We start from the raw sequence: 16,521 nt of genomic DNA, 5'->3' as shown, positions 1-16,521 counted from the left end.
AAGAAAATCTGATGTATACTTCCATGACAGATACTCCAAGCTGAACCCTGCAGACTTTTTCCACGTCAGATTCCTATTCTTTGTTTCCATCACGTAGCTGTAATTCTGTGCAGGAAAATTCTGATGCATGTGAGCAGGGGGGTTGCAGAAATCTCATTCATGTGCGCGGAAAATGGATTTAGGCATGAATTTTACGAAAACAGAGATAAAAAATGGTGGCAACCAAATCAGAGGCCTCTTATTTTAGGTATACATGTGATCTCACACCCCGCACACCCTCTCAATTACACACATGCAGTGGTGGTCATGCATGTGACACGTGTCAACATTCACTCGTTACATGACAAGGGTGACGTGCGCACGATGATAAGAGTGGGTTGGAAAATTGTGATTGACAGGCACCCGGCCCACCCACCTCTCAGGTCAAAAGACAAATATATATAAATATTTACTTACATCCCTAGTACCAGAAAGATGGCAGGGGGTTACATGTAGTGCCACTGCCCTTCCATACCTACGGCCATGCCTAATCCTCCCATCGCTCCTAGGGGAAGACAGGCAACTAAGACCACAAGAAGTCCATTGTGGCACCACCAGCGCCCACATGCAGTGTGTCACCTGGCCTACCCCATGTAACAGACTCATCATCAATTAAAAGAGTCACCATTGGAGTTCAACCTAAGGGAACTACAACTCCCAGTCCACCCTGATGGGCGCTGTGGTTACACAACAGCCGGTGAAGCTCAGGTTCATATCTCATGTTCTACATGTTAGCAATCTTCATTCTTGTGGTTTGGAAAGACACCAAAACCCATCCAAGTGAGCAGACGGCAATAATCTACCCCTAGCTATGTGCTCCCCACTAACTAGAATTAACCCCATCATTGTACCCGGTTTAAATACATGTGCTCACCTGGTGGGCGAATTCCCATGTGTTGTTGGCCATCCATAACATATCCCCCAATGTTCTGGCCGTCTGGACTATAAGGTCCGCCACCCTGACCTGTATTAGGAAAAAGAAGACCGGAACTTTAGTGCAAAATATTTGCTCAAAAAGTGAAACTTTATTACTCCTCTTGACACTTTTTTTCAAAAGTGACAAGAAAAGGGGGAGAAAGTTTAGCGGAAGTTGTAGTGGGCAACTATGATTTGACGTCTTTCTCATAATGAAGGTCAGAAATTAAATTAATGTCTGCCCATACTAGGTGTAAACTTCAAATTCTGGTAAATGGACAGCACAAACACATGCCACGTTTATCCAAAAGCTAATTAAACCAATATTGTGCTCACCTGTTCGATTTGATTGGTCAATCATCGGCTGGACGATCCGTCTTCTTGCATTTATAAACCTGAAATTAGATAGAAACAAGCGCTTAGTTGTTGACTTAAGTCTAGAAAACAACTGATCGTAAATAAAATCTGAAAGGGCTGTCCAGAATTAAAAATAAAAAACAGCATGGTTTCTGGTTCCCTAGCTCAGCTCTATTGAAGTGAAAGACTAAAGGTACCTTCACATTACACGACTTTGCAGCAATAACGATAGCGATCCGTGACGTTGCAGCGTCCTGGATAGCGATATCGTTGTGTTTGACACGCAGCAGCGATCAGGATCCTGCTGTGATATCGCTGGTCGTTGCTGAAAGTTCAGAACTTTATTTGGTCGTCAGATCGGCGTGTATCGTCGTGTTTGACAGCAAAAGCAACGATGCCAGCGATGCTTTACACTGGTAACCAGGGTAAATATCGGGTTACTAAGCGCAGGGCCGCGCTTAGTAACCCGATATTTACCCTGGTTACCATTGTAAATTTAAAAAAAAAAAAACAGTACATACTCACATTCCGGTGTCTGTCACACGTCCCCCGGCGTCTGCTTCCCGCACTGACTGTGAGTGCCGGCCGTAAAGTAAAAGCAGAGCACAGCGGTGACGTCACCGCTGTGCTGTGCCTTACGGCCGGCACTCACAGTCAGTGCAGGAAGCAGACGCCGGGGGACGTTACGGACACCGGAATGTATGTACTGTTTGTTTTTTTTAAACTTTTACACTGGTAACCAGGGTAAACATCGGGTTACTAAGCGCAGCCCTGCGCTTAGTAACCCGATGTTTACCCTGGTTACCCGGGGACCGGCATCGTTGGTCGCTGGAGAGCTGTCTGTGTGACAGCTCTCCAGCGACCACACAGCGACGCTGCAGCGATCGGCATCGTTGTCGATATCGCTGCAGCGTCGCTTAGTGTGAAGGTACCTTAAGCTGCAATACAGCTGTGTACACAGGTGTGGCGTGGTTTTTAAAAGAATGAAGCCATGTATTCCTGATTCTGCACAAACCCGTTAATTTTATCATATCCCCGTTACTAAATCTATTACATTTTTGAGGTCACGGGGTTCTCGTTTTCTCTACGTTCTCTTAGGGCACATGGATGTTAATAAGAGGTATTGCATTAGGTGGACAGATCATAGATTTCAAGAATAGTCATCTTGTTCCCCCACTGAAAAACGTAGACAGTCCATGGATATGTTGGACGAGCTCTCCAACAGTGCTGTGTATTGGGGACCATTTTTTATGACCAACTTAAAGGGGTCGTCCAGTGCTGCTCACTTCCGCCTTGGAGGTAACCCTTGTCGATGGTGTTACGACTCCACTTCCTGTCGAGGCTTGTGTATGTGTCCTAATCTAACGAACAGGATGAGTGCATAATATCTGCAGATGGAGACCATGTCTTGGCAGTGGGGATGAGTGAATTGATTCTAGGGGTCCTGAGAACGGCCTCCTACGTGATGCCATCTATGGCTCCTCTTTCGATTAGCTTTGTCATCGTTAAGGCATGATGCACACATAGAGTTGCGTACAAAAGAGGTGTCGCGGTTGCAGTTAGGTAGGAGACGGCTCTCAGGAACAAAATACTAACCTGGATGGTAGAGCAAAACCTTTCGAACTGATTAGCTCATCTCAACTTGACAGGTATGTGGGCTCGTAATGTCTTCTGCCCCATTTACCTCTAATGGTGAAAGTGAGCAGCGCTGGACAACCCTTTTTAGACTAGGGTCTCCCCCCAAAATGGCAGCTTACTGCATTGTTTCATACAGCGCCTTACCAATTATTGACCTGTAGTATCGTGAGGCCGGTGTCCTGCGCTAGCTGTTTCTTCTGTTCTTCTGAGGGATACGGATGCTTTATAAGGAAAGAGAAAAAAAATGATTTAGAGATCTGGATGAATTTGAAAAACACAAAAAAACAGATCTTATCAATTAAAAACATTAAGTGGAATAATAATAAAAAAATATTCCACCCCCTCCCTAACTAAAGGTGACCAGGCCGGAATGATATGGTGACGTTGTCCCCGTCTTATGGTATAAAGACCAGGACGCATACAGACCTTCTGCCCCTAAAACATGGATTTTATTTCTATACATTTTGTGTGTAAAAAGGGCAAATTAAGCAGTTTATTAAAGCAGTGGTCGTTCATTAGTCCTTCCACTGATGAACTGAAGATAATACGAGAATCTTCTAATAAAACGTTGGACCATCTGGTTTCTTAAGGGTTGATGTGGGGGAGGATTTGGCCTTTTTTTTTTCTTCATGGTATCCTTCCTAGATCTAGGACAGATGGGACTCACACAAGCCTGGCTTTCTTTTTATCAGGGACCCAGGAAATGTGCAACTGGCCCCCTGCTTGATTAGGAGGCCTAAAATGACAAAAAAAAAGCTCCATGGACCTGTCAAGGTCGGCAATGATGGATGAGGTTGGGGGTCTTAGGTTGCAGTCAAACACAGACCTTCGCTTGACAGCTTAGTGACAGATGAAGGGCCTAAGTTCAGGCCTATACAGATGCTTAGGCCAAAAAAAAAAAAAGCAAAGAGGCGGGAGAACGCACAGATCTAAATGGTCGTTAAGAGTTACCCGTCCGGGGCCTTGATAATTCGCAGATATCTGTTGTGTAACCAACTTTTGGCTGCGAATCGTGGAGTAAAGTCTGGTTTATTTACGTCTCCGGTAAATGATGGGGAACACAACACATTCTCTCCTCGATCCCACTTAAAGCATGTGCAGTAAAGCAGTGAAACATTTTTTACATACATTTTTCAACTGAATTGATAGGAACTAGATTTTGCATTTTCTAAAGAGTTGGATTGTGAAAAGTGTCATTTTTTTAAACATTTTTCTTTTTTTTTTTAAATACATTTTTAAGGATTCTTCGCAGCTTTTTCTTTAGGTTATAAAAAAAGCACACATACAGTGGGGAAAATAAGTATTTTATACACTGCCGATTTTCCAAATCTTCCCACCTACAAAGAATGGAGAGGTCTGTAATTTTTATAATAAGTACACTTCAACTGTGAGAGACAGAATCTAAAAATAAAAAACAGAAATCACATAGTATGATTTTTACATAATTAATTTGAATTTTATTGCATGAAATAAGTATTTGATACAATAAAAAACAGAACTTAGTACAGAAACCTTTGTTTGAAATTACGGAGGTCATATGTTTCCTCTGGTTCTTGACCAAGTTTGCACACACTGCATCAAGGATTTCGTCCCCCACCTCCATACAGATTTTCTCCAATCTTTCAGGTTTCAGGTTTTCATTGTCATGCTGGAAGCCTGCGCTACGACCCATCTTCAATGCTCTTACTAAGGGAAGGAGGTTGTTGATAAAAATCTTGTGATACATGACCCCATCCATCCTCTCTTCATGTCCCCTTTGCAGAAAAGCACCCCCAAAGTATGATGTTTCCCCCACCATGCTTCATGGTTGGGATGGTGTTCTTGGCATTGTACTCAAACCTTCTTCTTCCTCCAAACACGGCGAGTGGAGTTGATACCCAAAAGTTTTATTTTGGTCTCATCTGACCACATGACCTTCTCTCATGCTTCCAGGGGATCATCCAGATGGTCATTGGCGAACTTCAAACGGGCCTGAACATGTGCTGGTGTGAGCAGGGGGACTTTGCGTGACTTGCAGGATTTTAATCCATGACGGCGTAGTGTGTTACTAATGGTAATGTTTGAGACTGTGGTCCCAGCTCTCTTCAGGTCATTGACCAGGTCCTCCCATGTAGTCCTGGGCTGATTCCTGACCTTTCTCAGAATCATGCTTACCCCACGAAGCGAGATCTCACATTGAGCCCCAGACCGAGGAAGATTGACAGTCATTTTGTGTTTCTTCCATTTTCCATTAATTGTACCAACAGTTGTTGCCTTATCACCATGCTGCTTGCCTATTGTCCTGTAGCCCATTCCAGCCTTGTGCAGGTCTACAATTTTGTCCCTGGTGTCCATAGACAACTCTGTGCTATGGTGGGGTCTTGGCCATGGTGGAGGGTTGGAGTGTGATTGATTAAGTGTGTGGACAGGTGTCTTTTATACAGGTAACGAGATCAAATAGGTGCAATTCATCTAGGTAATGAGTGCAGAGTAGGAGGCTTCTTAAGGAAAAACTAACAGGTCTGTGAGAGGCAGGATTCTTGCTGGTCGGTAGATAATCAAATAATATGAGTTTCTGGATTTTTTTTTTTAGGTTCTGTCTCTCACAGGTGAAGTGTACATATGATAAAAATTACAGACCTCTCCATTCTTTGTAGGGGTTATTTTCCCCACTGCAGAAATCACACAAACTGTTGCCTAAACTGTTCAACCTGCCATTTTACCTGTTTTCAAATTAATAGGTAATGGCAGCATGAATAGTGCAGATAAACTGTGTTTTTTATGCCCCGATCCACACGTCGTTATTGATTTTATATATATAATTTAGGTAAAACTGAACATTGTTGAGTTTATTTGGCAGCTCTGAGGCTATTCTGGGCCATTGTACCTCTAAAAAAAAATATCTACTCGGAAAACATATATATTAAAGCCATTTTCTCTATGCACCAATATATCTGAACCAGGTGTGAACTGGTCCAGCAGAGGACCCTCCAGTGAGTCTAGGCTCGGAAGCTGGCCATGCGTTAGGTTGGCCTAACCTTCGTTTGGCACAGAGCTCCCGAATCTCCCGTATATGTGATATATGAGCAAGGACCAGACACAGAAGAGGGCCACTGTGCAAGATCAATATATGGGGCCAATATCTTATCATAATGCACAACTCCTTGACAACTCTGTGTGATGCTGACAACTCTTGATGAAGACGGGTCACGTTTTTGGGACTTATTATTTTATAAGTGGCGTAGGATCAGATCGCCACAGATCCACAGTGGCAGGCATCCGGTAGTCCAGAGTGTAACGCATTAGCCGTAAAGGGTCTTGCCTTACATAGGTACCATCTGCCACGAAATCAAACTTTTATTTTCATGTATTTTGACAATTTTTGAAGCGCTGCCAATGAAAGCTGCTCATATCAAGGCTGCGCGATGCGATGCCTGATCCAGAGATTTTCAGCAGCTGACTCTCCCTCTCTTCTCTCCCCGATGCCTGCCTGCCGATGCCTGCCTGCCGCTAAGCAGGTTCAGGGTAATTACCTAGAATTGATTACCCGTTTACCAGCTTCTAATAGGTTTATAGCTTCGTCAATTAGTAACTAATTGGTCAGCGTTCATTAACTCTGCTTTGTTTAACTAGGCAAGGACAGGCCCTGTTCTGACTAATTGTTTCTGTGCTCTCCGCTAGCTGAGATTTTGCCCGGGGCCGATTTCATGGGTAGTTACAGCAGAGATTCTGAGCTTTTCATGCTGCACTTTAGTAATTTTTAATTGGGTCTGCATTGTTAATATCTCCTACGAAAGAGCGGGGAGGGGAAGTCTTGCTTGAAAAAAAAAAAAAAAATCAATCATACAGACACGGATTGCAAACAGGGAAAAGAATGTAAACTGGGTGCAAAATAAATAAGCATATTTTTATTTATAATAATAAAAATGGTAATAAAACACATTTATTGATGGACGCCACGTCTGATGAAAAGTATATGGTGACAGAAAAGAAGCTTGTTTTATTTTTTCATCTTTGTGGCGGTTTAGAAAAACTCTTCGATAGGCTGGTAACTGGATATAAAGTGTAATGGGTACCATTAAGAATAATACAGGGTCAAGTTACTCTCCTTAAAAGGGATTTTCTCATCATCACAAATGGATAGAATGTACTATTAAAAACAATCACAATTTACCTCTTTCTCAAGCACAGAAGGGTGTTTAATTTTATTGCTTATGGCTTGTAGCCTAAGTTACCCGCTACTGCTAAAAGTCAATTAGAGGTGGCCGGACATCGAGCCACAGATCATAGTGGTTACTATGTAGCTTGCAAGTGCTGCTCTGGATTGCTGAATCCGGCTAGATTCAGTTCCACCACGCTCCTCTGGTACTGCAGAACCAAAACAACCTCTGTTTGCAGCACTGGAAAGCACCAATAGCTCAACAATGCCGTTGGTCCAAACCAATCAATCAGGAGCACACTGTTCCCCAGCAAATAGGAGGGTAGCAGAGTGCACTGCTCCCCAGCAAACAGGAAGGGCAGCATAGCGCACTGCTCCCCAGCAAACAGGAAGGGTAGCAGACCGCACTGCTATGCAGCAAAAAGGATAGGTAGCAGAGCACTGCTCACCAGCAAACAGGAAGGGCAGCATAGCGCACTGCTCCCCAGCAAACAGGAAAAGCAGCAGAGCACTGCTCCCCAGCAAACAGGAGGGGCAGCAGAGTGCACTGCTCCCCAGCAAACAGGAGAGGCAGCAGAGCGTACTGCTTCACAGCAAACAGGAAGGGCAGCAGAGCGCACTGCTCCTCAGCAAACAGGAAGGGCTGTAGAGCATACTGCTCCCCAGCAAACAGGAAGGACAGCAGAGCGCACTGCTCCCCAGCAAACAGGAAGGGTAGCAGAGCGCACTGCTATGCAGCAAACAGGATAAGTAGCAGAGCGCACTGCTCACCAGCATACAAGAGGAGCTTAGCACACTGCTCCCCAGCAAACAGGAAGGGTAGCAGAGCGGACTGCTATGCAGCAAACAGGATAGGTAGCAGAGCGCACTGCTCACCAGCAAACAAGAAGAGCAGCATATCACACTGCTCCCCAGCAAATAGTAAAGGCAGCAGAGTGCACTGCTCCCCAGCAAACAGGAGGGGCAGCAAAGCGTACTGCTCCACAGCAAACAGGAAGGGCAGCAAAGTGTACTGATCCTCAGCAAACAGGAAGGGTAGCAGAGCACACTGCTCCCCAGTAAACAGGAAGAGCAGCAGAGCACACTGCTCCCCAGCAAACAGGAAGGACAGCAGAGCGCACTGCTCACCAGCAAACAGGAAGGGTAGCAGAGCGCACTGCTCCTCAGCAAAGAGGAAAGGCAGCAGAACATACTGCTCCCCAGCAAACAGGAAGGACAGCAGAGTGCACTGCTCACCAGCAAACAAGAAGAGCAGCAGAGTGCACTCCTCCCCAGCAAACAGGAAGAGCAGCAGAGCGTACTGCTCCCCAGCAAACTGGAAGGACAGCAGAGCCCACTGCTCACCAGCATACAGGAATGGTAGCAGAGCGCACTTCTCAGCAAACAGGAAGGGTAGCAGAGCGCACTGCTATGCAGCAAACAGGATAAGTAGCAGAGCGCACTGCTCACCAGCATACAAGAGGAGCTTAGCACACTGCTCCCCAGCAAACAGGAAGGGTAGCAGAGCGGACTGCTATGCAGCAAACAGGATAGGTAGCAGAGCGCACTGCTCACCAGCAAACAAGAAGAGCAGCATATCGCACTGCTCCCCAGCAAATAGTAAAGGCAGCAGAGTGCACTGCTCCCCAGCAAACAGGAGGGGCAGCAGAGCGTACTGCTTCACAGCAAACAGGAAGGGCAGCAAATAGTACTGATCCTCAGCAAACAGGAAGGGTAGCAGAGCACACTGCTCCCCAGTAAACAGGAAGAGCAGCAGAGCGCACTGCTCACCAGCAAACAGGAAGGGTAGCAGAGCGCACTGCTCCTCAGCAAAGAGGGAAGGCAGCAGAACATACTGCTCCCCAGCAAACAGGAAGGACAGCAGAGTGCACTGCTCACCAGCAAACAGGAAGAGCAGCAGAGTGCACTCCTCCCCAGCAAACAGGAAGAGCAGCAGAGCGTACTGCTCCCCAGCAAACAGGAAGGACAGCAGAGCCCACTGCTCACCAGCAAACAGGAAGGGTAGCAGAGCACACTGCTCCCCAACAAAAAAGGAAGGGAAGAAGAGTGCACTGCTCTCCAGCAAACAGGAAGGGTAGCAGAGCACACTGCACACCATCAAAAAGGGAAGCAGAGCACACTGCTTCCCAGCATACAGGAATGTGTTGTGAATTTGCTTTTTGCTCCCTCTAGTGGTTACTAGTTTTTTGACTCTGGTTTTTCTGTCATTCCTTTTATCCGCACCTGGGTCGTTAGTTAGGGGTGTTGCTATATAAGCTCCCTAGACCTTCAGTTCAATGCCTGGCAACGTAGTTATCAGAGCTAGTCTGCTGTGCTCTTGTCTACTGATCCTGGTTCCAGTTATATCAGCTAAGTCTGCCTTTTGCTTTTTGCTATTTGTTTTGGTTTTGTATTTTTGTCCAGCTTGTTCCAAATCTATATCCTGACCTTTGCTGGAAGCTCTAGGGGGCTGGTGTTCTCCCCCCGGACCGTTAGACGGTTCGGGGGTTCTTGAATTTCCAGTGTGGATTTTGATAGGGTTTTTGTTGACCATATAAGTTACCTTTCTTTATTCTGCTATCAGTAAGCGGGCCTCTCTGTGCTAAACCTGGTTCATTTCTGTGTTTGTCATTTCCTCTTACCTCACCGTTATTATTTGTGGGGGGCTTCTATCCAGCTTTGGGGTCCCCTTCTCTGGAGGCAAGAAAGGTCTTTTGTTTTCCTCTACTAGGGGTAGCTAGATTCTCCGGCTGGAGCGTGTCATCTAGAATCAACGTAGGAATGATCCCCGGCTACTTCTAGTGTTGGCGTTAGGAGTAGATATATGGTCAACCCAGTTACCACTGCCCTATGAGCTGGATTTTTGTATTCTGCAGACTTCCACGTACCTCTGAGACCCTCGCCATTGGGGTCATAACAGTTTGCCAGGCCAGTATTAGATGTTTGGTGCGTTGCAGAATAGGGATTATAAGAAAGAAGATTCTGAGTTTTTTTTTTTTTTTTTTCTTTCTTCTTCCCCTTTACCTCAGAGTGGCTATGCTTGCTGCAGACATGAATGTCCAGACCTTGATTACAAGTGTGGACCAGCTGGCTACTCGTGTGCAGGGCATACAAGACTATGTTATCAGAAATCCTAGCTCAGAACCTAAAATACCGATTCCTGAACTGTTTTCCGGAGACAGGTTTAAGTTTAGGAATTTTGTGAATAATTGTAAATTGTTTTTGTCCCTGAGACCCTGTTCATCTGGAGACTCTGCTCAGCAAGTAAAAATAGTTATTTCGTTCTTACGGGGCGACCCTCAGGATTGGGCTTTTTCGCTGGCGCCAGGAGATCCGGCATTGGCTGATATTGATGCGTTTTTTCTGGCGCTCGGTTTACTTTATGAGGAACCCAATCTTGAGATTCAGGCAGAAAAGGCCTTGCTGGCTATGTCTCAGGGGCAGGACGAGGCTGAAGTGTATTTCCAAAAATTTCGGAAATGGTCCGTGCTGACACATTGGAACGAGTGTGCACTGGCCGCTAATTTTAGAAATGGCCTATCTGAAGCCATTAAGAATGTTATGGTGGGTTTTCCCATTCCCACAGGTCTCAATGATACTATGGCACTGGCTATTCAAATTGACCGGCGGTTGCGGGAGCGCAAAACCGCAAATTCCCTCATGGTGTTGTCTGAACAGACACCTAATTCGGTGCAATGTGATAGAAAAACCGCAAATCCCCTCATGGTGTTGTCTGAACAGACACCTGATTTAATGCAATGTGATAGAATCCTGACTAGAAATGAGCGGAAAATTCATAGACGCCGGAATGGCTTGTGCTACTACTGTGGTGATTCTACACATGTTATCTCAGCATGCTCTAAACGTATAGCTAAGGTTGTTAGTCCTGTCACCGTTGGTAATTTGCAACCTAAATTTATTCTGTCTGTAACTTTGATTTGCTCACTGTCGTCTTATCCTGTCATGGCGTTTGTAGATTCAGGTGCTGCCCTGAGTCTTATGGATCTGTCATTTGCTAAGCACTGTGGTTTTACTCTTGAACCATTAGAAAATCCTATTCCTCTTAGGGGTATTGATGCTACGCCATTGGCAGCAAATAAACCGCAGTATTGGACACAGGTTATCATGTGCATGACTCCTGAACACCGCGAGGTGATACGTTTCCTGGTTTTACATAAAATGCATGATTTGGTTGTTTTAGGGCTGCCATGGTTACAGACCCATAATCCAGTCCTGGACTGGAAGGCTATGTCAGTCTCAAGTTGGGGCTGTCGTGGTATTCATGGGGATTCCCTGCCTGTGTCTATTGCTTCTTCTACGCCTTCGGAAGTTCCGGAGTATTTGTCTGATTATCAGGATGTCTTCAGTGAGTCTGAGTCCAGTGCACTGCCTCCTCATAGGGACTGTGACTGTGCTATAGATTTGATCCCAGGCAGTAAGTTTCCTAAGGGAAGACTGTTTAATCTGTCGGTACCTGAACATACCGCTATGCGTTCATATATCAGGGAGTCTCTGGAGAAAGGACATATTCGTCCGTCTTCTTCCCCCCTTGGTGCGGGATTCTTTTTTGTGGCAAAAAAGGACGGATCTTTGAGACCTTGTATTGATTATCGGCTTTTAAATAAGATCACTGTCAAATTTCAGTATCCTTTACCGCTGTTGTCTGACTTGTTTGCCCGGATTAAAGGTGCCAAGTGGTTCACCAAGATAGACCTTCGTGGTGCGTACAACCTTGTGCGCATTAAGCAAGGTGATGAATGGAAAACCGCATTCAATACGCCCGAAGGTCATTTTGAGTACTTGGTGATGCCTTTTGGGCTCTCCAATGCGCCTTCAGTTTTTCAGTCCTTTATGCATGACATTTTCCGGAAGTATCTGGATAAATTTTTGATTGTTTATCTGGATGATATTTTGGTTTTTTCTGATGATTGGGATTCGCATGTGGAGCAGGTCAGGTTGGTCTTTAAAATTTTGCGTGAAAATTCTTTGTTTGTCAAGGGCTCAAAGTGTCTCTTTGGTGTACAGAAGGTTCCCTTTTTGGGGTTCATTTTTTCCCCTTCTGCTGTGGAGATGGACCCAGTCAAGGTCCGAGCTATTCTTGATTGGACTCAGCCCTCGTCGGTTAAGAGTCTTCAGAAGTTCTTGGGTTTCGCTAACTTCTACCGTCGTTTTATCGCTAATTTTTCTAGCATTGTGAAACCGTTGACGGATATGACCAAGAAGGGCTCCGATGTAGCTAACTGGGCTCCTGCTGCCGTGGAGGCTTTCCAGGAGTTGAAGCGCCGGTTTACTTCGGCGCCTGTTTTGTGCCAGCCCGATGTCTCACTTCCCTTTCAGGTTGAGGTGGATGCTTCAGAGATTGGAGCAGGGGCCGTTTTGTCGCAGAGAGGCCCTGGTTGCTCTGTTATGAAACCTTGTGCCTTTTTCTCCAGGAAGTTTTCGCCTGCCGAGCGAAATTATGATGTGGGCAATCGGGAGTTGTTGGCCATGAAATGGGCATTTGAGGAGTGGCGTCATTGGCTCGAGGGTGCTAAGCATCGTGTGGTGGTCTTGACTGATCACAAAAATCTGATGTATCTCGAGTCTGCTAAACGCCTTAATCCGAGACAGGCCCGCTGGTCATTGTTTTTCTCCCGCTTTGATTTTGTTGTCTCGTATTTACCAGGTTCAAAGAATGTGAAGGCCGATGCTCTTTCTAGGAGCTTTGTGCCTGATGCTCCTGGAGTCGCTGATCCTGTTGGTATTCTTAAAGATGGAGTTATCTTGTCAGCTATTTCTCCGGATCTGCGACGTGTGTTGCAGAGATTTCAGGCTGATAGGCCTGAGTCTTGTCCACCTGACAGACTGTTTGTCCCGGATAAATGGACCAGCAGAGTCATTTCCGAGGTTCATTCCTCGGTGTTGGCAGGTCACCCGGGAATTTTTGGCACCAGAGATCTGGTGGCCAGGTCCTTTTGGTGGCCTTCCTTGTCAAGGGATGTGCGGTCATTTGTGCAGTCCTGTGGGACTTGTGCTCGAGCTAAGCCTTGCTGTTCTCGTGCCAGCGGTTTGCTCTTGCCCTTGCCTGTCCCGAAGAGACCTTGGACACATATCTCCATGGATTTCATTTCTGATCTTCCGCTATCTCAGGGCATGTCCGTTATCTGGGTGATATGTGATCGCTTCTCCAAGATGGTCCATTTGGTTCCTTTGCCTAAGCTGCCTTCCTCTTCCGATCTGGTTCCTGTGTTTTTCCAGAACGTGGTTCGTTTGCACGGCATCCCTGAGAATATTGTGTCAGACAGAGGATCCCAGTTCGTTTCTAGGTTCTGGCGATCCTTTTGTAGTAGGATGGGCATTGATTTGTCGTTTTCGTCTGCTTTCCATCCTCAGACTAATGGACAGACGGAGCGAACCAATCAGACTTTGGAGGCTTATTTGAGGTGTTTTGTCTCTGCTGATCAGGACGATTGGGTGACATTCTTGCCGTTGGCTGAGTTTGCCCTTAATAATCGGGCTAGTTCCGCCACCTTGGTTTCGCCTTTTTTCTGCAACTCTGGTTTCCATCCTCGCTTTTCTTCGGGTCATGTGGAGCCTTCTGACTGTCCTGGGGTGGATTCTGTGGTAGATAGGTTGCAGCGGATCTGGAATCATGTGGTGGACAACTTGAAGTTGTCACAGGAGAGGGCTCAACGCTTTGCCAACCGCCGCCGCGGTGTGGGTCCCCGACTACGCGTTGGGGATTTGGTATGGCTTTCTTCCCGCTTTGTTCCTATGAAGGTCTCCTCTCCCAAATTTAAACCTCGTTTTATTGGGCCTTACAAGATATTGGAAATCCTTAATCCTGTATCTTTTCGTCTGGATCTTCCTGTGTCGTTTGCTATTCACAATGTATTTCATAGGTCCTTGTTGCGGCGGTACATTGTGCCTGTAGTTCCTTCTGCTGAGCCTCCTGCTCCGGTGTTGGTTGAGGGCGAGTTGGAGTACGTGGTGGAGAAGATCTTGGATTCTCGTCTCTCCAGGCGGAGGCTTCAGTACCTGGTCAAGTGGAAGGGCTATGGTCAGGAGGATAATTCCTGGGTGGTCGCCTCTGATGTTCATGCGGCCGATTTAGTTCGTGCCTTTCATGCCGCTCATCCTGATCGCCCTGGTGGTCGTGGTGAGGGTTCGGTGACCCCTCACTAAGGGGGGGGTACTGTTGTGAATTTGCTTTTTGCTCCCTCTAGTGGTTACTAGTTTTTTGACTCTGGTTTTTCTGTCATTCTTTTTATCCGCACCTGGGTCGTTAGTTAGGGGTGTTGCTATATAAGCTCCCTAGACCTTCAGTTCAATGCCTGGCAACGTAGTTATCAGAGCTAGTCTGCTGTGCTCTTGTCTACTGATCCTGGTTCCAGTTATATCAGCTAAGTCTGCCTTTTGCTTTTTGCTATTTGTTTTGGTTTTGTATTTTTGTCCAGCTTGTTCCAAATCTATATCCTGACCTTTGCTGGAAGCTCTAGGGGGCTGGTGTTCTCCCCCCGGACCGTTAGACGGTTCGGGGGTTCTTGAATTTCCAGTGTGGATTTTGATAGGGTTTTTGTTGACCATATAAGTTACCTTTCTTTATTCTGCTATCAGTAAGCGGGCCTCTCTGTGCTAAACCTGGTTCATTTCTGTGTTTGTCATTTCCTCTTACCTCACCGTTATTATTTGTGGGGGGCTTCTATCCAGCTTTGGGGTCCCCTTCTCTGGAGGCAAGAAAGGTCTTTTGTTTTCCTCTACTAGGGGTAGCTAGATTCTCCGGCTGGAGCGTGTCATCTAGAATCAACGTAGGAATGATCCCCGGCTACTTCTAGTGTTGGCGTTAGGAGTAGATATATGGTCAACCCAGTTACCACTGCCCTATGAGCTGGATTTTTGTATTCTGCAGACTTCCACGTACCTCTGAGACCCTCGCCATTGGGGTCATAACAGGAATGGTAGCAGAGCACACTTCTCAGCAAACAGGAAGGGTAGCAGATTGCACTGCTTCCCAGCAAACAGGAAGGTTAGCAGAGTGCACTGATCCCCGGCAAACAGGAAGGGTAACAGAGCACACTGCTCACCAGTAAACAAGAAAAGCAGCATAGCGCACTGCTCCCCAGCAAATAAGAAAGGCAGCAGAGCGCACTGCTCCTCAGCAAACAGGAAGGGCTGTAGAGAATACTGCTCCCCGGCAAACAGGAAGGACAGCAGAGCGCACTGCTCCCCAGCAAACAGGAAGGGTAGCAGAGCGCACTGCTATGCAGCAAACAGGATAGATAGCAGAGCACACTACTCACCAGCAAACAATAAGAGGAGCATAGCGCACTACTCCCCAGCAAACAGGAAAGGCAGCAGCGTGCACTGCTAGCCAGCAAACAGGAGGGACAGCAGAGCACACAACTCACCAGCAAACAAGAAGAGCAGCATAGCGCACTGCTCCCCAACAAAAAGGAAAGGCAGCAGAGTGCACTGCTCCCCAGCAAACAGGAGGTGCAGCAGAGCGTACTGATCCTCAGCAAACAGGAAGGGTAACAGAGCACACTGCTCCCCAACAAACAGGAAGAGCAGCAGAGCGCACTGCTCCTCAGCAAACAGGAAAGGCAGCAGAACATACTGCTCCCCAACAAACAAGAAGGACACCAGAGTGCACTGCTCACCAGCAAACAGGAAGAGCAGCAGAGTGCACTCCTCCCCAGCAAACAGGAAGAGCAGCAAAGCGTACTGCTCCTCAGCAAACAGAAAGAGAAGCAGAGCGCACTGCTCTCCAGCAAACAGGAAGCGCAACAGAGCACACTGCTCCCCAACAAACAGGAAGAGCAGCAGAGCGCACTGCTCCTCAGCAAACAGGAAAGGCAGCAGAACATACTGCTCCCCAACAAACAAGAAGGACACCAGAGTGCACTGCTCACCAGCAAACAGGAAGAGCAGCAGAGTGCACTCCTCCCCAGCAAACAGGAAGAGCAGCAAAGCGTACTGCTCCTCAGCAAACAGAAAGAGAAGCAGAGCGCACTGCTCTCCAGCAAACAGGAAGGGTAGCAGAGCACACTGCACTCCAGCAAAAAGGAAGGGAAGCAGAGAACACTGATCCCCAGCAAACAGGAAGAGCAGCAGAGCACTGCTCCCCAGCAAATAAGAAAGGCAGCAGAGGGCACTGCTCCCCAGCAAACAGGACGGGCAGCAGAGCGCACTGCTCATCAGCAAACAGAAAGGGTAGCAAAACACACTGCTCCCCAACAAAAAAGGAAAGGAAGTAGAGTGCACTGCTCTCCAGCAAACAGGAAGGGAAGCAGAGAACACTGATCCCCAGCAAACAGGAAGCAAACAGGAAGGGTAGCAAAGCGCACTGCTCCCCAGCAAACAGGAAGCGTAGCAAAGCACACTGCTCCCCAGCAAACAGGAAGCGTAGCAAAGCACACTGCTCCCCAGCAAACATAAGGGTAGCAAAGCGCACTGTTCCCCAGCAAACAGGAAGG

At 46.8% G+C, this 16,521-nt stretch overlaps 1 protein-coding gene across 4 annotated transcripts in view; it reads right to left on the bottom strand.

The window, feature by feature from the left end:
• The window catches only part of MEIS3 (Meis homeobox 3), a 79,872-nt gene that overhangs the window by 2,783 nt on the left and 60,568 nt on the right, over positions 1-16,521 (bottom strand). For 2 of the 4 annotated variants that reach the window (XM_077285728.1, XM_077285727.1), the window contains exons 9-11: positions 3,094-3,170; positions 1,291-1,349; positions 914-1,003 (exon numbers count right to left, since the gene is read on the bottom strand). In XM_077285728.1, the coding sequence (XP_077141843.1) occupies positions 914-1,003; positions 1,291-1,349; positions 3,094-3,170 (226 nt within the window). Of the gene's footprint in view, positions 1-456; positions 545-913; positions 1,004-1,290; positions 1,350-3,093; positions 3,171-16,521 lie in introns of all 4 variants that reach the window. The other 2 variants (XM_077285729.1, XM_077285730.1) reach the window with 2 other exon arrangements.

The sequence above is a fragment of the Ranitomeya variabilis genome, chromosome 2 (genome assembly GCF_051348905.1).
Source record: "Ranitomeya variabilis isolate aRanVar5 chromosome 2, aRanVar5.hap1, whole genome shotgun sequence".
NCBI classification, from domain to species: Eukaryota; Metazoa; Chordata; class Amphibia; order Anura; family Dendrobatidae; genus Ranitomeya; species Ranitomeya variabilis.
The sequence above is the reverse complement of the archived record's forward strand: the minus strand, read 5'-3'. Positions and strand labels throughout refer to the sequence as shown.